At 35.1% G+C, this 22327-nt stretch overlaps 1 protein-coding gene across 1 annotated transcript; it reads right to left on the reverse strand.

Moving 5' to 3' along the window:
• Nucleotides 1-405: 405 nt before the first annotated feature.
• SH2D1A (SH2 domain containing 1A) lies at nt 406-20917 on the reverse strand. The gene is made up of 4 exons (XM_039874690.1): nt 20608-20917; nt 7780-7843; nt 3002-3134; nt 406-1688 (listed from the first exon to the last, which is right to left on the reverse strand). Exons 1-4 carry the CDS (start codon nt 20742-20744, stop codon nt 1648-1650), a joined length of 375 nt encoding a protein of 124 aa, XP_039730624.1. The 5' UTR covers nt 20745-20917; the 3' UTR covers nt 406-1647.
• Between the last annotated feature and the right edge of the window lie 1410 nt (nt 20918-22327).

Genomic DNA, 22327 nt, shown 5'->3' on the forward strand with positions numbered 1-22327 from the left:
CTACATATTGGGAACCTCATTTACCATGTGCTTATCACCTTTTATTGTTATTTTCTTGTTTTTTATTGTTTTTTTTTTCTTTTTTCCTTTTTTTAATTAAGTTTATTGGGTAACATTGGTTAATACAATTATATCATTTTCAGGTATACATTATCATTTGACATCTGTATATTCTATTGTGTGTTTACCACCCAAAGTCCAGTTTCCTTCAGCTACCATATATTTGATTCCCTTACCCACTTGCCCTTCCTCTAGCCCTCCATATTTGACCCCCTTCACCCCATCTACCTCCCTCCTCTTCCCCCAACTCTACCTTTGGTAACCACTAGTCTATAGTCCATGTCTATGAGTCTCTGTTTGTTTGTCCTGTTCATTTGTTGCTTTTAGGTTTATATCCCACATATAAGTGATATCATATGATTTTCAACTTTTTCTGTCTGGCCTACTTCGCTTAGCATGATTATCTCAAGGTCCATCCGTGTTGTTGCAAATGGCAGTATTTCTTTTGTCTTTAATTGTTACTGTTTTCTTGTTCAACTAGACAGTGAACTGCCTGAGTGCAGGGACAAGGTATATTTTTATTTCTCTACCCCAGTGCCTAGTGTGTGTATTAAGTGAATGAATTCTATGAGCTCTGAAGCAACTTGACATATAATCAAATCGCAAGAGTCATAAAACCATAAAATGTGAAAAAAAATACAAATTCCCATCACTGTGTAAAATCTTGACTTTCACTTAGGTTGCAATTACTTATAATTGTTAAAAATTAATGTAACCATAAGCTTTTCAATTGTCTATAGGGCTTTCTAATAGGGAGACTCCTCATATACCAGCCACTTCTGAGCCACAGCTGAGGAGCCTTAGCTGATGAAGCTTCCCCTTCAAAATGAAGTTTTACATGGAGTAGCAACAATAGAGACAGACAGAGGTAAATGAAAAGAAGTCAGGTCCACTTCATCGGATTTGTGATATAATTTCAAATCCTATAGCATCAACTGTAATAAACATTTAGAGCATATTTTAAATTGTAAGATTTTTAAACTCAAGATTGTCTGTAGATTTTACTCTCCAAAATCAGAACACTAGGCAAGAAGGTTGCTTTCAGAATTAAATGAAAATTCTTCACTATTTATCTAGTACTTGTTTTAGCACATAGTGGACAGCTTCATAAATCTCAAAAAAAGCCTACAACACCATAGCTAGTGGAGAGCATAATGCCTAATGCAGAACCACACATTACAAAAATGAGGGACATGAACCAGCTTTAAAAATCAAGCAAGACACTTAAAAAATCAGTAGCTATCAAATAATATTTCACTAAAAATGGTGCTTTTGAGAAAAACAGGATTGTTTTTATTTATATTTAGCAAGAATTAACATTAATCTTATATAAAGCATCATTATGTTTTAAATCATTTCCCATTTGTAAATATAATAACTGAAAATAACTTGTAGAATTAGTTTTCCTGCTCCTCATTATCCACAAAGTTCATTTCAGCTTTAAGATCATGCTAGATGCCTCCATTACAGGACTATGATTATTTTAGAAATGCATTCGTAGCTCATTGAACTGTATTATCTACAATATATAATATTTAGCATATATTTAAATTATCAAAAATAAAGTACAAGGGGTTTTATTTTTCTTCATGGTGCTTTCAGGAAGACATCAAGATCTTCTCTTCTCCCTAAAGAAAAATAATAACAAAAGTCAAGAAAAGATAAACTTATAAGCTATTAAAATTATAGGTTAACTTGAATTTATAATTGTAAAATTTCCAACTGCATAAAGCTCACAGAGATGCAACCCAATAGTACAGCTCAAGCAACTAGTATGTAATGCTGAATTATAGATAGTGGAATATGGAACAAAGAGCAGTTAGCCAATTTGTAAATTGGAGTTCTATTTCCATTTCTATTATAAAAGCTAACTATTCATTAATTTAATTTACTACTTGAATCTAATTGTCATTTTATGCCTGAGTCTGGTCCCTGTCAAAAAAAAAAAAAAAGGATATAACAACACATTTTCTTTTATCATAAATATTTATTGTTTCACTCAGGCATATTCTCTTACTCCAAACAAATGATTGACCCCTCTCAATAGATGAGTAAACAATTCATAGCTGATAGCTGCAGACATTGGCTAGTATTCGGTGGTTAGCTTGAAACGTACACTAAAACAGCTTTGCTCAGGAAAATGTAATAATTTGTGCATGTGAAATAATGAAGCCTACTAATTTCATTTCTTTGCTACAATAAAATTTCATTAATATAAGCACTGCAAATTCAGAAATCAGGATGACGCAGGCCAGGCTAACATAGCTTTTTCTTTTCTTTTTTTAACATTAGCTTTTCCATCTCTAAAGGGGAAATATATTTTACTAAGCAAAGATAAAGGACATTCAGGTGTTCTCTGAGTTGTCCCATTTTTCAAATTATTTGTGTCTGAATTAGTGAAGTGAAACGGTACTTATAAACTGACAAAAGGGACTGGGAAGAACAAGATGGAGCAAGAGAGGTTAAATGTGGGCTCATAGAATTGTTTATATTTTTGCAGAGTTTTATTAAAAGTTCATAGTATATCATATTGAAACCGTAGCATGTAAATAGCTTCCTCTCACTTGATTTGCTGGCTACATCTACTTTCTCATTGTATTTTTCTTACAAAGCTTCCTATAACTATATGTTTATGAATAGGTTGAGCTTCCAAACCCTGTCAAAAATTAACAGTAGGGTGGGGGTCTGGGCAGAAAAGGAAGGGGATTAAGAAGTACAAACTTCCAGTTAGAAGTCACAAGGATGGAATGTACAGTATAAGGAATGTAGTCCATAATATTGTTATAACTATGTGCTGTGACAGATAGTTACTAGACTTATTATGGTGATCAGATCATAAGGTATATAAATGTCTAATCACTATGTTGTATGCCTGAAACTAATGTAATATTGTATGTCAACTGTAATTAAAAATATTTTTTTAATTAAGAATAACCCATACCTTGTGTACCTCTAGTTGAAGACTTCTCAACTGGATACTGCAGAGGTATTACAATACCTTGATCTGGTTTCTGAAATGCTGAAATGAGATTTTTTATTTTCCGGAAAAATCGTTTATGTACCCCAGGTGCTGTCTGGAAAATAAAAGGCCAAGCAAATTATTCACCTACCTCATAATGATACAAAAAGGCCTACAAAATATATGAGGAATGCTTAGAGAAGTAACATTTGTGTAATTTATTCAAATATTTGAAAACATAAGGAATTAAAAAAACAACATTCCAGAAGAATGTTGTTTTTTCAGTTGGCTAAATTTCCCTGTAAGAGGAGCTAATGAGCTGTCATTTCAGTTCTCCCAAGGGTGGTATCAGTTTGTACAAGGTTTTGCTCATTGCCTTGCCCTTTCTACCTGCTACCTATCATATATCCTGAACCTCTAAGGGTATACAGGCAATTACCCACAATGAATTCACCAACAGAGAAGATACAATTAAACACAAGAAAAACATAGATCCTACGGGTCATTAATAGAAAGCCTTAAGAACCAAAAACAAAACAAACAAAAAGCAAAACAAACCAAAAAAACAACACATCCTCCCTGTCATCATCCCACAGTGTAAAATGCTACACGACTGTTATGATACATACAATGCATGGTTAGTTAGTCCTTATACATTCACCTCACAATATGTCCTGCCTCATCCTTCACGTTAAATTTTTTCCTCCTTGGGAAACTTCTATATCCTCCCCCAAATTACCCTCTCTGTCAACACTTCACTTGTGACAAAGTTTTGTCTATGACACAAAAATGAAAGACTATATAATGTCACCTTTATTTATTTGTTTGTTTTTGAAGGGATCATTATTTCCAGGTTACTGTTAAAATGTATTCTTTTCCTGACATCAATTTTCTTGCAAAGAAACAACTTGAAATCAACAATTTCCTGCAAAAGCTTAAGAGCCAAACTTTCGACATTAACTCAAAACTGTCATTTTACATGAAATAAAATAGTATTGCTATAAGCAATTGAATGATGACTAGGTTTTTTTGTTGGGTTTTTTGTTTGTTTGTTTGTTTGTTTTTGTTTTTGTTTTTTTAGAAAGCCATTTTTCAGCTATTTCATCTGGAAGATTTTTTAGGTGAGAGCTGTTTGTTAGCATTTAATAAGAAAATATGAAGGCTGGCATGCAGACTTCTGCCAACTAGACTAACAGCTGAAGATAGTACACTGTCTATAGTAACTCTTGGGCATTTCTTACCTTAAGGTAATTTTTCATTGAAAGCACTGGAAAAGTTCTTTTGAGAGTTAAATTAGTGTCCACAGCTAGAAGTGTCAGTAGGTGTAGAACACTCTCACATTCAGCTCCACCTCTATGGTCAAAACATCTTCCCAGAACTCGATCTCACCCAAAATAACATGGCCATTCTTACAGGGGTCCAAACAGTTCGTTGGCTCCAAGATAGAAGCTCCAAATTGCAAAGGCAGGTTATAGGTACAAAATACCCCCTTATATCTTCCTTACAGTACTTTTTCATTTTCAAAGGACTTTTTCATCTCTTGCCCCTACTAGTTCCTCAGAGATTGGCAGTTATTAGTTGATTTGGTTATTCTATTCCCATTTGACAGGTGAAAAAATAAAAATACAAAGAGATAGTTCAGCTTGCCCAAGGTCTCACAGATGATCAGAGGCAGAAGTGGTTCTAGATCCCAGGACTTAGTCTCTTGTCTTTCAGATCAGGTCTAGACCAAAGAGATTCTAGTGAAGTTAGAGTCACCAACCAGAAGAGAAACTATACACTTCCCCAGTGTGAAAAGATTTCAAACCACACATCTCTTTAGCTGTTCTTGTGGCTTGTAAAATCATTTATCAACAGAAGCACCTTTTTTTATGGAGACTTACATGCAGTTAACTCTTGATTATCCATACAGAGGAGAATAATAGCACTGCATTTATAAAAGCAATTTGAATTTGGGATGATGTTTCATTGGCAAATGACTGACTTCATTTATAGTGATTTGTTTAAGCTAATAAGTAAAATTATTTAGCATCTACTGATCTACTGATGGTAAACTATCCAGAAAAGCCCAAAGGCACTGAAGTCAGCAGCGGGGCAGGAGTTAGTACAGTTTTTACAATGTACTGCTGGCAATGCAAATATTAATAAACGATAGGTAATGGTATGTAGAATTCTCTGAATTAAAAATTTAGCAAAATTTTAGCCTGAGTCACATGAGAAAAGTTAATACACTAGGAAACGATAAAACCTAAAAGTCTATCTGACACTAGAAATTGATATAATATTTGTCTTTCATAATTCAGTGGATCCAGGTTTCAATCTTATTCCACTCTTTCAAACAAATCTCAGACTTACTTAGATTTCTAGCACGATCTTTGCACAGAGCATAGAATGCTACTACCATGTTTTCCCTGCAGTGTACCAAACTAAAGCATTGTTCTGAAAGCCATGTAAATATCTGCCAGTTACCCAATTTTGAAAATACGATTACTGCAAGAATTGTACCACTGACAATTTCCATCCTGTCACTGAATTCAGCTATTGTTCAAGTTTGTATATTTCCCATATTTTCATTTCTTTGTTCTGTATGGATCCATGTTTTGGATCACAGTTGGTCTTTGATATGCTCTAGAGAAATGTCTTCCAGTCAGGTGATATGAGCTCTGAGAATACACACTAGTTTAATATTCACCTTAGCAAAAATATAACTAAGAAGGCAAATTTAGCAGATAGAAAAAATTGCAATAGCATTTCAAAAATAAATCTAAAGAATTTTTTTAAAAACACTTTTCCCTTTGGAGAAAACATACCAATCTTCTGCTATCTTGGTACAGAGAATTATAATATTATTATATAAACACGGTCAGACCAGACAACAGAATGAGAGAGTATTTATGTTCAATAGGTCTTTTCTTCCTTAACATGATCATAATAAGCATGTAACAATCCGCATATGATGTTATACTTGAAATGGAAGAAAACAAATTTAAAGACAAAGTTAGCTAAATTCCAATAATTTAAGATCCTTTCCATAAAGAATATTCTTCAGCAGCTGAAGGCTACTGCTCTAGGGAGAAGAGCTATTTCTGGTCAAATTATATACAAATATATGTATATATGTCATATACAACTATTCTTCATAATAAATGAAATTTAATTTTTTATTTAATCATCTCTGCAGTGATGCAGAGAATTTTAAAAAATAAACAGTATAAATAGTTTTGATCAGAAATGGTATTGCTTTTCCTCTAATTAGTATTGTAGTATTAATTATTCTAGTAAAAAGCAACAATGTGTTTGGAAACTTGCCCTAATTCATCTCAGTAGTTCAAAACATTTTTGATCTGCAACTTGTGCATTCTAGATTACTGATGAATTTGTAAAAGTTAGAGCTGTTTTAATTTTTTTTTAAGCCTAGGCTTTAGAGTTTCTTAAATGCATAGATTGGTTGAGTTATTAACAGAGGTAGATATTAGCATTTAGTTTCAAACAGCTCAATGAAGTGCTCTCATTATAAAGATAGAATGTTTTAAAGTCAGAAATCAGAGAAAGCATTTGAGGGCAAAAATTTCAGCTGCAAAGACCTCTACATTGGTAATATATACTACCCTCACACATGGAAATAGATTCATTCTACAGGCATTTCTTGAAATAGTACAGTGCTTTCAAATGTTTCCAAAGCCATAAGGACCCATTTTTCTAATGAAATCTTACTCAGAGCTCCAGTTGATAAAATAAAAAGGAACTGCTCAAATTGAAGACAAATTGCAGACTCAAAAACATACCCACTTATGACCTTCTTTGTTTCTGCAATCCCCCAGGCAACTCCAAGTCACCCAGATAGAAGAACCTTAGAATTTTGCAGAGCATAGCTTTAAAACCACTGCAATGTTTCCTCTATCTCTTTTCCACCTCACTATGCCCTTCCCAGATGGCTCAGCTGAGAGTCCTGCCTCCACACACATAGAGCAGCCCTAATTACCCTAATACTTGGAAAATCCTCACTTCTTTGAACAGCTATGGTAAATAATGTGGAACTTGACTATATACAATCATAGTGTTAGCAATTTGGGCAAGTTCACATTTTGATGGCTTACTATGTAGGAGGGCCTGTGGCTAAAAGATTTCTTTACATGCATTAACTCATTTAATCTTCAAAATGAGCCCTATAAGTAAGGGATTATTTTCAGGCTCATTCTACAGATGAAGAAACTGGTTCAAAGAAAAGTCAAGTAACCTGCACAAGGTCATAGACCTCTCAGGGAGGATGGGGAACCTGACTTGGAACCTAGATCTACCGGAAAGCAAAGCACAGGTTTGCTGTTTCTTCATGCTGTATCTCCCCAAGGGTATTATAAGCTTTTAGAAAACAAGAGTCATGTTGTTTAATCCTCCATAGCACTAACACTCATATTATTATCATTTGCTAAATAATTGCTGATTTAATTATTTTATACATTTTTTAATATGCTTTCTAAAATTTTGCATAGGCGCTAAATGGTTGACACAATTCTTCAACCTTTTAAAATCTTTTCTCTAAAGCAAAACCACTCCATACAATGGTGGTTGAACAGAACTGGAACCAAAATTCTCTAAAGACTTTTTAATGATCCATGAACAATTTTAGATTGGAACTCTAGTGATTTGAATCTGATGAATATTTGAGAATGTAGGATTTGACAGCTCTTTTATAAAACCAGCCTAAATTTCAAACATCTCCATGATACCCACAGAAGTAAGAATAAATAAAAGAGCTATACCTCAGCACTCCAAGAACCTGTTTCTGTCTGGGACACTCGGTATGTATAAATGTAACCTTGATACCTGTGAAAGAATAAACTCCATTACTGAAAAATTCCAAAAGAACAATGGATGCTCAAAATTTGAGCTTAACTATTACATATAAATGTTACACATACTGGGACACATATATATGATACCATGACATTCATAAGAAGAAAAGCCTAGAGAATCTAACTTCCTTGCATGTTATATCTGGCTAATCACAGTTTCCAGTAAGCCTTCTTTATCTTTGTCTATTTTTTTTAATGTGGGAGCTCACACTCCTAAAGATTTGTCTAGTTGAAAGTTTGGACAGAAAGAAGCTACAGATCTGTTGTAACTGGTAAAAATCATAAATTATCAAATAGATTTAACAAAATATAGTCTTATTGGTAAGTACGTATAGAGCTTAAGTATGTATAGGTGAAAACATTTCACTGGGATAAAGTACTACCAGGTCCACTTCAAATAATAGTAATAATTATAATAATTATTATTATAAATAATTATAATAATTATAAAATATTAATTATAAATATAATACTATAATAGCAATAATAAAATATTAATTATAAATATAATACTATATTTCTATATTACTACTATGTTACTTCATAATGTATTATAAAATAGTAGTAATAGCAATTTGGATTAAAAAGGAGTCTTGATAAGGTACTTGAAAAGAGCTTGTCTTTTCAGATGGAGTAAACATTCTCCCTCATTACTCAGTCTGTACGCATAGTGTATATCTACATAGTTGGTTTCTATTATATACCAAGAGTTTTATATGCTGTATTAGTTTTCTCAGGCTGCCATAGCAAAATACCATAGACTGAGTGGCTTAAATAAAAGAAATTTATTTTCTCAGAGTTCTGAAGGCTGGAAGTCCAAGATCAAGGTGCAAGCAACATAAATTTTATTCTGAGGCCTCTTCTCTTGGCCTTCTTGCTGTGTGCTCACATGACCTCTTTTTTGTATGTGTGCATGGAGAAAGATCTCTCTCTTTTTCTTCTATTTCTTATAAGGCCACTGATCTTATTGGATTAAGGCCCAACTATTATGACCTCATTTAATCTTAAATACGTACTAAAGACCTATCTCCAAATGTTGCCACATTGGGTGTTAGGCTTCAACATATGAATTTGGTGGTGGAGTGGGGGCGGGCATGGTTTAGTCCATAGCATTATACCACTGTTGCTCTAAAATTCACATTCTTCTCACAGACAAAAATACATCCACATGCAAAATTCATTCCATTCTAACAGCTTCCAAAGTCTTAACTCATTCCAGCAACAACTCTAAATTCTAAAGTCCAAAGTTTCATCTAAACATCATCTAACAAATTTGTTAGATGATGGCACCCATGAAACCAGACAAGTTGTGTGCTTCCAAAATACAATGATGGGACAGGCAGAAGACAGACATATCCATTCCAAAGGGAGACATAGGAAGGAAAACAGGAGTGACAATTCCCAAGCAAGTGCAAAACCTCATAAGGCCAATTCCATTAGATCTTAATGCTTGAGCATTAATCTTTTTTGGATTGATGCTCCACTCTCCAGGCACATTGGGTGGCACTCTTATTCTCACTTCTCTGGGGAGGGTGGCCTCACCTACTCAGCTCTGTTGGGCTCTGATACCACCTTTGAAACCTTGGTTGAGGCAAACTTGCCCCCTGGGCCTGTGCACGCTGGTCCTGTGGTGGGAGTGGCATCCCTGATGATCTGTGAATCACCTTCAGGGTCATTCCTCCCTTTTCTTGAAAGATAAAGCATGTCTGCAGCCAAATTTCTCTATCGTCCTATCCTGTTCCCTTTGGTTCAGACTGACAGTGTCTCTGATGCTTTGGTCCTGACTCTATTCTTAGCTTCTGCTGAGAAGGCTAGTTAACATTAAGGGTAATTTCCTTAAAGAATGATGGACTAGCCACACCCTTGGTATTCTCTCCACTTTATTTATTTATTTATTTATTTGTTTGTTTGTTTGTTTGTTTGTTTGTTTGTTTTTGCTATATGGGTTGGCTGAGAATTTTCCAAATCTTTAAGGTCTGGTTTCTTTTTGCTTAACAATTCTTTCTTGAATTCATCTCTCTCCCTTTGCATTTTACTATAAGCAGTCAGGAGGAGCCAAACTGTTCCTTCAACACTTAGCTATCTTCCACAAAATACTAGGACACAGTTCAGCTAAGTTCTTTGCCATTTATAACAAGGGTGGCCTTTCCTTCAGTTTCCAATAACATGTTCCTTATTTGCATCTGAGACCTCCCCAGAACGACCTTTAACATTCACAGTTCTACCAATATTGTGTTCATGGCAATGTAGGCTTTTCCTAGCATGGACCTCCAAACTCCTCTAGCTTTTACCAAATATCTAGTTCCAAAGCCATTTCTACATTTTTAGGTGTTTGTTACAGCAGCACAGTATTTCTTAATACCAAAATCAGTATTAGTCTGCTCAGGCTGCCATAGCAAAATGCCATAGACTGGGTGGCTTAAACAAAAGACATTTATTTTCTCACAGTTCTGGAGGCTGGGAGTCCAAGATCAAGGTGCCAGCAACGTAAGTCTCATTTTGAGGCCTCCTTTCTTGACTTGTAAACTGCCACCTTCTTGCTGTGTGTTCATATGACCTCTTCTTTGTGTGCATGCATGGAGAGAAATCTCTTTTCATCTTCTTATAAGACCACCCATCCTTTTGGATTAGGGACCCACCCTTATGACCTAATTTAACCTTAATTACCTCCTAAAGGCCCTATCTTTAAATACAGTCACATTGGGAGTTAGGGCTTCAACATATGAATTTTACGAGGATATGATTTATTCCATAGCAGATGCATTATCTCTTTTGGACCCCAAAATAGTCATATGAGCTTTATATCATGAAATTCATTTTTATAAATAAGGAAACTGAGACTTTGAGAAAGTAAGTAACCAAAGCCACACTAGAATTCAAGCAGCAAAGATGAATTTGAATCAGGCCTATTTGACTCTGGATTCCCAGCTCTTGATTCCCCCACTGTAATAGATGTAGATTATTTATTACATTTTAGTATATGTGGTAATGCTACTTAATTTTCCCAATAAATTTTTACTTCATAGAAAAGCAAGACAAACTTTATTCTGAGTTATTTCAAATTATGAATTTGAATCTGGATTAACAGAGTTTTATTTAGGACATTTTCTGATTATTATTCTTAGGTACACATTTGGGCCAATATAGGTCTTTGGTTAGAATACATGCTAAACTCAGGTAAAAATAAATGTGTTTAAACTTAAAAGAACAGATGAGTCTAAGGCATCCCAAACAAAGGATCGTCCTTGAGTAACTGACCTCATTTACTATTATCCCCCTTTAAAACTAAATTTACATATGTGGATTAAATTACTGTATATGTAATAAATAACCATCAGTACTGATTACCTAAAAGACAAAAAATATATATATCTTAAACACTCTAATCAGATTCATTCAATTTGTGAAACCAAAAAAAAAAAAAAAAGATTAATTTAATTGCTGGTGCGATTACAGGAAATGTTTCATTTTTGTTATGAATGTTTGCCAAAATATTTAGATCATATATAAAATAAGATGAGGTATGCATATGTTAATGTGTTAAATAAATATAAAATATTACATTGTTAAAGTCTTTTTTTAAGCAACTGAAATCTACTTCACAGGCCACTGATTTCAGTAATAACTCTACAGGGAATAAGGCAAGAGATTTGATTTCCATTTTCCACCATGGGAACTTGAAAAGTAAGGATTGAAATGATTTTCTTAAAGTCACATAGTAAAATGGAGATAGACGCGATTAATGGCAATAATTCGATACCACTGAGGTGATATGGAAAAGCATTATTTAAAATCTCAGCAACAGTGCAAGCAAAATTCTAAGTAACTGGTTTTCCACTTTCTAAAACAGTGAGTCTCTAAAGAAAATACAATGAATTTATCTCCTTACTAGCATCTAGCCTCATTTAGTCAAAATAAATGAGTCTGTTTTGAAAATTGTTTCCTAACGATTCTGATTTTATCTCACTTTCAGTTAAGCAGTGAGTACCACTTCAAAAGTCCTTACTTCCTTCAGTCTCTGAACAACCTGGAGTCAGTGAAACATAAAATTTCTTGTGATTACCCATCTAATATTAATAATTTCCTATTCCAAACCTCTCAAATTTCTGAATAAGCAAAAATTATTTCAGCCCTCAGATAAGCCAGCAGTTCATCTCTTCCACTTTTAAGTCGCTGAAGTAACAGACCAAGGAAGGATCCCCCCACAATCAACTCTTGCTGTCATATCTCATGGATGGAAGAGATCTAAAACAGTACAATTCAAATTATGTTCCCAGGGCAATAACATCAGCATCACCTGGGTGCTTGTTAGAAATGAAGAATCTTAAGTCCTACCGCAGACCTAGTGGATCCTAACCTGCATTTTAACAAGATCACTAGGGGATCTCTAAGAACATGAAAGTGATCAAAATGCAAAGAAAATACCTACATTTCATTGAGAACATTGATGAAAATGTCTCCAAATTTAAGCTGGCTTCTTTCACTCGTCCAGGGCATTTCTGTGTCATCATCCCCAGAGTCACTCAGTCTATGCTTTAAGAATGCAATTTTATTTAAATATTTGTGACAAAATCTAACTTTGGGTGGTGAACACACAATGCAATATGAATATGACACCCTGTTGAATTGTACACTTGAAACTTATTTTATTTTATTAATCAATGTCACCCAATAATTTTAATAAACATAAGCTAAAGCTTTTTCAATTGTTTCAGTCTTCGTAGAGCAGTGCTTCTAAAGCATTTACTCTCTCTTCCTCAACAAGATTTCATAGTTTTGTTTTCTGTAGCTTTTATTATGAAACAATAACTTTATAACATAAAATTCAGCCCAAATATTGAATATGTTGTTTTTCAAACTACACATACTTTCTCCCTGTCCATTAAAAAAATCACTGTTCTGGCAAATAAATTGGAAAGTTATAGAAAGAGCTATAAAATCACACATATTTTTGTTCTAATGACCTTGTTTGTCATCCTTCATACACTCCAAGGAATCAAAAGGCAAAAGCAATTTCACAAAGATTTTCATAGTAGTTTTATTTTAATAGTAAAAAAATAGTATTAACCTAAGTATTCCTAAATAAGGAATGTTACTCAAAATAAGGAAATGGTGGCAGAAAGAATGCTTCAAAATTATACCAAAATTCAAAGATATTAGAGTCCTATATTTAAAAAAAAAATCTTTAAGCACATGGACCATGTTGATATAAAATGACGATACGTGAAAAAGTAGACATAAGGAGATGCCGTTCTGATAACATCTGTTCAAAACTGTCTGTCCCTGTATGTACATAAACTTAAAGTAAATTTAAACTAATATAAATGCATCCTTGCATATTAATTTTCCCTATAAAGTTATATAAGTGACTAATAACATTTTTTTTTAAAAGACGTAAAATTACTATTTGGAGTTTTATAAATATAGCTTATGCAAATCACAAATCACACAAATATTTATTTTTAAAAACTTTAAAAATAATGTCTTTTAGGATTATCTTTCCTGTGACTTCTTCCATTAATACAAAGAAACCAAGAATGTAGTGTAATTTTAACTTTCTTTCTCCATCATTTTGTTAGACGTGTTAATTAGCCTGGAATTTAAAATTTATCATGAAAAAATCTAGAAAATGAATAATTGGTGGAAAATAGTAGAGATTTTTGTTGTTGCCATTAATTAATTTTCTTAAGTAATATTTTGCATTTTAGTGATTACAAAGCATGTTTTGATTCAATCCCTGCTGATATTAAAATTCGCCCTTTCTTCTCTCAAAGTAGTCCCTAACCCTTAAAAACATGTCCTGGTTAGAAATGGACAAGAAGAAATTAACTTGACTTATTTCTTATTTTCTCAAGTGGTCAGTGTTGGAGACAGATCTTGGTTTAGAACAGACAAAACTATATCGATTCCTTCTTTATACCACTTCAAGAACTACACAAAAGAAAATGGTTAGCAACATTTGACTTCATGACACTGCAAAAAAGCAAGCTAGTACCCATGTTGTCTATGTCCATACAAACTAATGCTATATACAAAATTCAAGACACAATTATAATATGAATAAATTTTTAACAAATATTACAGAACTTTCATATCCAGAGGAAGGGTATCCTATACAAAGCCATCATTATTGAGACTATACTCTGATTCAAGTTTTTTCTGAATTTCCTATGACCCAATCTTCATTCTTTCAGAGTGAATTTGAATTTTCAGAATCATCAAAAGTCATTCAGCTTCAGGTCTGATGGTAAAACTGTGTAATACCAGTTTCGATGAATCATGATAATAAATACAGTCTTTTCTCCTGAACTGTCACATAATGTTTTATATATGTACTCCTATGATGGTCTAACTTCATATTGCAATTATTTATAGATTTTTTATTTATACCAACAAATACCTACTACATGTTAACTTCATAAATATTAACTCATGCAATGATCCACATTAACAACTCTATGAGGTAAATACTATTATTATCCCCAACCCCTTTTCATAGACAAGGACCCAGAGACACAGAAAGGTTAAGAAACTTGCCCAAGGTAAAATAGCTAGTTAAGGTCCAGAAACGGGATGTATACTTAGAGAATCTGGCTGGAGGATCTGGGTTCTCTATTATATGAGCGTGAATGAATTAACAAATTGGTCTTAAGGTGAATCCAAGAGGCCAGGTGGGGAGAGCCCAAAAGAGGTCAGACATCTTCTTTCCTTAAGCTAAATGAAATCCTCAGACTTATTTTGCAACTTCAATTTTACATTGTCAACCAGAGTCGGCACTTGATTTACTGGCCTGTGAATTGTCCATTTGGCAGTTTATATGTTGCAAATTTAATCCTACACTGGCCTTCAGGCTTGTTCTGGCATTAATGGATTGTACCCACGTAATCCAAAATAATTCTGGTGGCAACACCAAAGCACATACCCAGTTGTATTTAAAAACTGTAAGTTATAATTTCTCATTCTTTTGAGTTCTTTGCCACACTGCTCCTCTCTGTCACAACTGATAACCTGGAATTTTATTTTTTGTCGCTATTTCCCTCATTTTTTCCAGCTAAATTGTTTAAGACTTTATGCTCAGTCATCCTTCAAATTTTAAAGGACAGAAAATAATTATCATTTTATCTAAAGACATATATGTCAAATGACTTCATTATGTGTCCTTGAAGCTAAAAAATATAGTAGGATTTCTTCTTTCTATCAGGTAAGTAGCAAACAAAGGCAGATAAGTACAGAAGGATGATAATTATGGAAATAAACTATTTCTTCAAACTAATTATTTTAAATGTTTTCAATTAGTTTTTCTCTTATTACCATCAAACTATCCAGTGGGTATTTAGGACTTTCCCAATGGTTATCTACATTGAAGGTGAGAAGAGAAGAAATATTAGAGCTCATATGTATCTTAGTGAAAAGAAACTTGATATAGCTTGAAAACTAAGAAGAATAAAATCGAATAAAAACTAATTGCATTAATAAGAGCATTTAGTACACTGGATGAATACAAGAAAAATGCATAAAGTCAATAGCTTTCCTATGCAGCAGAAAATAGAGTGAAAAAAATTACATTTATGATAGGAACAAAAAAATTGACACATTCATACACATGATAACTAGAAATAAATTTAACAAAAATGTGCAAGGCCTACAGGAAGAAAACTACAAAACTTTATTGATGGATGTAAATGAAAAAACTCACAGAGAGACATATCAAGTTTTTGGATAGGAAAACTAAATTCTTTAAAGATGACAGTTCCTCCTTAATTTATTAGTTTAATGTAATCCTGATGGGATTTTTAACATTTAACAAAATTATTCTAGATTTCATCTTTAAGAACCAACAGATAAGAATAGCAAATAATTTTTTTAAATGTATTAAAATACTATAATACTGTAGGGGTCCAGAATGAGTCTTCCCAGAATGTGCCACACTGGTATGCAGATTATTTTGAGCTGAAATTAAAACCCAGCAAACTCATGAAGAGTTTTTTTTTTTTAACCTCCCCCTTACCTGCATAAGGGAATTCAGATAGGAAAACCTGCTCCAGGAAAGGAACCTTAGCATATTCACCTTATCACATATGAATTAAGTGTGGCAGACAAGGAGGATCCAAGCAAGTTTGTTTGTAGGGTTCCCCTCTGTATCCCATTGTTTCTAGATGGCCAAGCAAGAATTTGTTTACCATACCTTTGCTTTTTCTCATCTACCTGTGAATTGCCTACTTTCCCTTTGAAGTCTCTGACCCCTGCTTCCCTCTTCTTAGTCCAAAATGGCATATAAACCTCAACTACACAGGTTTTCCTCAGATCTCATATTCTTATGGAATCCCATATGTACACATGTAATAAATTTGGTCATTTTCTCCTGTTAATTTGTCTCATGTTAATTTGATCATTAGTCCAGCCAGAAGAATTTACAAGGGTAGAAGGAAAATTTATTTTTCTGCCCCAACAATACTATAGTGCTGGTAAACAAGAATAAATAGATCAATTGAACCAAACAGAGAGTTGCAAAACAATAACTATTATATGTAAGAATTTAATATATGTAAAAGAGGCTAATTAATTAATGGGGAATGGGGAATATAATTTATATTGGGACAGTTGTTAGCTACTTCAAAACAAAAGCAAATTAGATCCTTTCTCCTTATTAAAATAAAATTCCAAATGAAATCAAAGAGTTAAATGTAAACTAACCAAACCATAAATTTAAAACAAAAACTGAAGTGAAGTTTTATGACATCACTGGAGGAGAAAGAACTTTCTAAGCTAGGAAGCAAAAGAAGAAATCAAACACAAAGAAAATGAGCGACAGATTTGACTACTAAAAATGGTCATTTTTTTTGTGTCACCGAAATGCCTTGGCAAACAAAAAACTGAGAAAAGATACTTGCAACAGATCAAGGATTAGTATATAAAAACCCATAATATGTTAAGAAAAACATTAAGATTCAAATGGTTAAATGGGCAAAGTACACAAAGAGCCAATTTATGAATGAGAAAATACAACAGTTTACCACCCATATAAAAGACATTCAATCGCTAATCAAGGAAATATGAAACAGTGAGACACCAAATTTCAAGAAGAATTTTTTAGCAAGAATACCCATTTCTAGGGAGGGTGCAGTGAAACAGACATTCTCATGCATTACTGTGAGCATATATATAAATTGGAAGAACCATTTAGGATAAAAAATTTAGCGATCATGTATATTTCAAGAATCCTAAGCTATTTATGTTTTCTGACCTAGAAATTGCACATCTTTAAAATTCATTTTAAAGAAGTAATCACAAGGAAACCTTTATGTACTAAAATATGAATTATAATGAAATTTATAATAGCACAAAATGAACTTATTCAACTGTCTAAAAATGGATGACTGAGGAAAATATGATACATCCACAGGCTGTACTATCATGCAGCTATTAAAAATAATGTTTGAAAATCATTCATAAGAGCATTATGTATAAATGGAGTTTTTTTCATGTTAAGTGAAAAATACATCAGACTATAACATTGTAACAGCATATGTGTGTTTATAAAGCATTTTTAAAAATGAAATGTAGAAGAAAATCCACTTAATTTTTTAATAATAATTGTCTACAGGTTATAAACTATAGATGGTTTCCCCCTTATTTTTATCTAAATTTTCTGAATTTTCTATAATATGAAGATATTAGGAACTATTTTTAATAGACTTATTTTACAAAAATTTAGATTTATTTACTGAAAATAAAGAATGACTTTTCACTTTAAATGAAGGTGAGCAATCTAATAAATGGAAAACTTTTTTAGTACTTTATGAGATTCAGTTTTCTAAAACTGAACAGAAGAAAAGGCTATACCTAAAAGTCATAACTAGGGGTTCAGAACTGGAGAAAGAGCAAGCATAGTTTGAAAGTATATTTTACAGTTCAAAGGCATATGTAATGTGTTATTTCCACAATAAAAGTACAGAAACTAAAGTTCAACCAAACTTTCTTTTATAATGGGAATAAACAGAGATAGAATGAGTTCTGAGTGAACCCTACAACCAGTGCATGTTTGTTAGCTATACCTTCTTGTTCATGCATATATTACACCATTTCCATTGTTATTTCTACGGCATATCATAAGCATACACATTTTGGTTTAAAATGAGTACATGGTTTATTTCAAAGTAAAATGTGATTTTGTTACTACAGCATAGTACTAAAATGAGGGGATGAAAGGTTTCTATTCATCAAAAGGGACCCTTGGTTCAGAAAGGTTGAAAAACTCTCATAAAAGGCACTGTATCCTTGTGCCTTCCCTTGGCAGCACAGTCAGGCAGTCACCCTCTAAGACTTGGAGGCCCCAGTGTGCCCATCAAAAGATGCTAGGGGGACTCCCAATTTTCTTGCTATTTTCTGCTACTTCATAAGGACGTTTGCATGAAGAACTGAAAGTCATAAAAACTGCATTTATGCAAGATTCACTTTGAGTGAAAAATTAAATGGTTGAGAATCCCCCACCTGCCTAAATTAATTCCTATGTAATCCTGGTCTACATGGGTAAAAGGCTAAAATTGTCCTTGTCTCCTGCATAGTTTACCAATAACAATCTTATGCAGAAGGCAGGGCACACATTATTTACTGCCATTTTACAAATATGAAAACCAAGACTCAAGAAGTTGAGTGACTTTCCCAGAGTCCACACGCTGATCTCCTGATATCAACCAGAAGCTCTTTGCAGTAAAGAACAGTTTTTGATTGGTTAATTCAAAAATATATATTGAGTGCCTCTTATGTGCCACATAATGCCTTTTATGTGCCAGACTGTGTTCCTGGTACAGTAGACAATGTCCCTACTGTCATGGAGATTTCATTTTAGCTGGAGAGCCCAGCAATAAATAAACAAACAAATGTCAGATAGTTTAAAGTTCTTGAGGAAAATAGAGTATAAGAGGGATAAGGAAAGGGCATTTATTTTTGATAGGATGGTCAAGAAAGTCCTCTCTGAGAGAAGAGGTAGAAGGAACAATAAGTGCAAAGACCCTAAAGGGATAGCATGTGTGGCAAGCTTGAGAAACAACAAAGAAGCCAGTCTAGTTGAAGCCTTAGAGATGTCTTACCATCTGTCCCCTGTTGCTCTCCCTCCACTCAGGCTTTTTTTTTTTTTTTTTGTACCCTATTTTTTACTCTAAGTTAAGGGACCCTCCTTTGTCAGCTTCCCTAAAGGAGCCCCTTTCTGGCCTACTCACTCTTCCATCTTTTTCTGATAAGAACAAGACCTAAGAATACTACTTGGCTTTCAATGACCTTTCCCAGTTTCTGCTTGGGGGAAAAACAATAATATAAGCAAAACAAAATCTAAACCCAAGAGATTCTATAGCTTCTGTGTATTTCCCTTGAAACCTTTATAATGAATTCATTTAAAATTGCCTGAGAGTTGCCACAAACATGGCTTGACCATTCAAAAAAATAATAAACAATGAAAATCTTCTGTCACCAGCCTCAGTATGATCCTTCTTCACTGACCCAAAAGGTACTTCAAAACCTTGCAGTGCATCAATAGGTACTGAAATTACTACCAAACATTTTCCCTCATTTTGTTTCTGTCCAGAATCTACTGTGTAGAGCTGGTGTTTTCATGGGTGTTTTTATCCTGCTGATAAAAAGTAATTGAGATAGGTACTTCCTTAGAAATGCTCAATGAGTACTGAAAAAATTGACTGAAAAAAAAGACTATAATAATAATAGCTTATATTTACTGAACATTTACTATTTCTCAGGTCCATGGTAAATTTTTTACCTGCATTATGGCATTTAATCCTCACAATCCTATGAGGTAGGTAGTAACATTATATCCATTTTATGGGTAAGAAAACTAAAAGGCTGATAGGTTAATTTTCTGAGGTCACAAATCTATCATTGGCCTAGCATAGAGTAAGGTCGCAGATCTGCCTGACTCTTGAGCCCTGGAGCAAAAATGAAGTTACATCTGATTTAAAATGGGGCATTAGATGAAGATATGCCTAGGTAAAGGGCAAAGCTGATTCATAACAAGGGTGTTTTCCCTCTGTGTCTGTTACAACTCTTGTCTGTCCTAGTTTTTATCAAGAATAGGTCCCACCCACACACACACAGAGAACTTCTCTAAAGAAGCTAAATAAACAGATCCAGAGAGGCAATTTTACTCATAAACATCCCCCTCTCAGCATCCTTTCTAACTGGCATTGCATTCTTAAAGTAATGTATTCAGTTTCTTAGTCTTCTTCCTTTCCCTGAATTTGATGGTATTCCTTTGGGGTGACACTTCCAAACCCATTTAAAGAGAGCTGGAGAGAATCCTTTACTTCTGTCAGGATCTGGTGGCCTCAAATCTTGCCACTCCACCATCCCAGGGCTCTACCTTGCTGATCTCTACTGAAGGTCAAAATGGAAATTGAGAGCCTGCCTCTTTCTCAGAGCAAAGATAAATTCCAGGCTGTGTTCCCCAACACAAGAAGGCATTCCCTGAGGCTTCTCTTAAAGGTACTGAGAAGTCCTTTCAGGGAGCAAAATCCCCAGTGAGGAGCTTAAGGCAAAGTATAGTATACCATGGCCCTGGGGAAGCCTGAGTAGCTGTAGGGTAGGCAGTAGAAGAAGCTGAGACAAGCTCCTGTGGCCCATGTATTGCCTGCCCCTGCTACCCATACCCATTGTCCCTGTCCACCCTCTGCAGGCCCCATGCCCTCCCTCTTGAAGCCCCAGACCCAGCCACCACAACATACTCACAGCACACACAGGCAGTACACGCCTGGCACACTCTCACTATCTCTCAGCAAATAGCTGCCATCCAGACCAGCGGCAAGAAGGAGCTTCTCCCCTGTCTCCCGGCTGATTTTGCCATGATACACAGCCACCGCGTCCATGGCTAATGGACTCTTGGGTGGGCTGAGGTGTGGAATGGAAGAAGGGAGATGGCACTGCCGCCGGAGCCACCTGACTCCCAGTTCAGCCAGATGTGCAAAAGAGAGAGAGGAGCACCCGAACAACAGGATGTTGTCTACCTGCCTTAAAACCTCCTACTCACACTTCAATTAAAACCAGCTCAGCAATTTAGCAGCTTGGTTATTGCCACAGGGTTTTATCTCCTTCCTGCCCCACCCCCACTCCAACACAGGGTTCGTACATGGAGGGGAGTGTAATTGGAAGAAGGTTCTTGCAAGATTTGGGCTGTACTACCAACATACACACACACATGAATGCTTGGAAATACTTCTATTCTTGCAGTTTTCCCAGGGGCCACAAAGGATGACCTAGTTTAACTAGTCCCCAAAAGGGTTTATGATATAGGCAAGTTGTATATGGCCTTCACGTAGGGCAGAAATGCACTGACAGAGAGTGAAAGGACCAAAAGCTCTAAGACCAAAACACAGAAACTATCAATACTATCAGTGTGCAATCACTACAGAGCATAGGCAGAAGGCTCCTAAAAGATCAAAAGTAGTAGGTGAACAAGAGACTTGGGGAAAGTGCCTCCTCTCCTTCCTCCTCTCACTTGCCTTCTACTCTTCTTGACCAATCTTGATCCTGAGAAAATACTTATTTTTCCTCCTTTCTTATCCAAGATCCCGAAGTGCTGTTTGAGGTTCAAAAATCTGTCTATGTCTGATAACCAGTCATGATGGTGGAGTAGGTAAATGCTATGCTTACCTCCTCCTACAACTCCTCAAAATAACAACTAAACTACAGAACAACCATCCTTGAGAATCACCTGAAGTCAGGCTGGACGGAAGTCCTACAACTAAGAACAGAGAGAGCCAAGTAGAGACTGATAAGAAGGGCAAAGACTAGAAATGGGCTGGCCACAGACTTACCTTCTGGTGGTTAAAAATCTAGAAGGGTTTCTCAACTGTGGAGGTCTCCTCTGAGGATTGAGGGGTCTTAGCACCACACCAGGTGTCCCAGCATAGGGTTTCAGAGCTGGGAAGAGAAGGCTCATATCTTCTGGCTGTAAAAACCAGGGACAATTGTGGCTGAGTGAGAAGGAGGACTACTGGAGTCCCAGGCATTCCTCTTACGGGCCCATGAATGAACTCACTCACTGATAGACATACTCTCTCTGAGCTCCAGTGCTGGGACAGCAGCATGAAAGGTGCCAGGAACATATGAGGAAGAACTTAATTGTCTGGCTTCAGGGCGAGTGCTGGAGAGACAGCTTTCTCCCAGACAGAAGTGCTAGCAGAATCCATTGTTTCTTTGTTGAGCCTTCCTCCACCCAGCTTGCAGACCCAGGCAATCACCATATGTGAGTCTCTATCAATGTAGCTAATACTGGTCACCCTGCCCTGGTGATTTCTTGAGATGCTGCCCCACCCAACTTATGGGCCCACCCAAGCTGCTTCCAGTGGTGTTCCCAAACAACTTGTCATGATTCATGCTGACATCTTTCCTAAAATCTCTCAAAGGTTTACAAACCCCAAACAAGCTGCATCTGACCTCGGCATGTCCC

This window comes from Pteropus medius, unplaced genomic scaffold (genome assembly GCF_902729225.1).
Source record: "Pteropus medius unplaced genomic scaffold, Ma_sr-lr_union100, whole genome shotgun sequence".
Classification (NCBI taxonomy): domain Eukaryota; kingdom Metazoa; phylum Chordata; class Mammalia; order Chiroptera; family Pteropodidae; genus Pteropus; species Pteropus medius.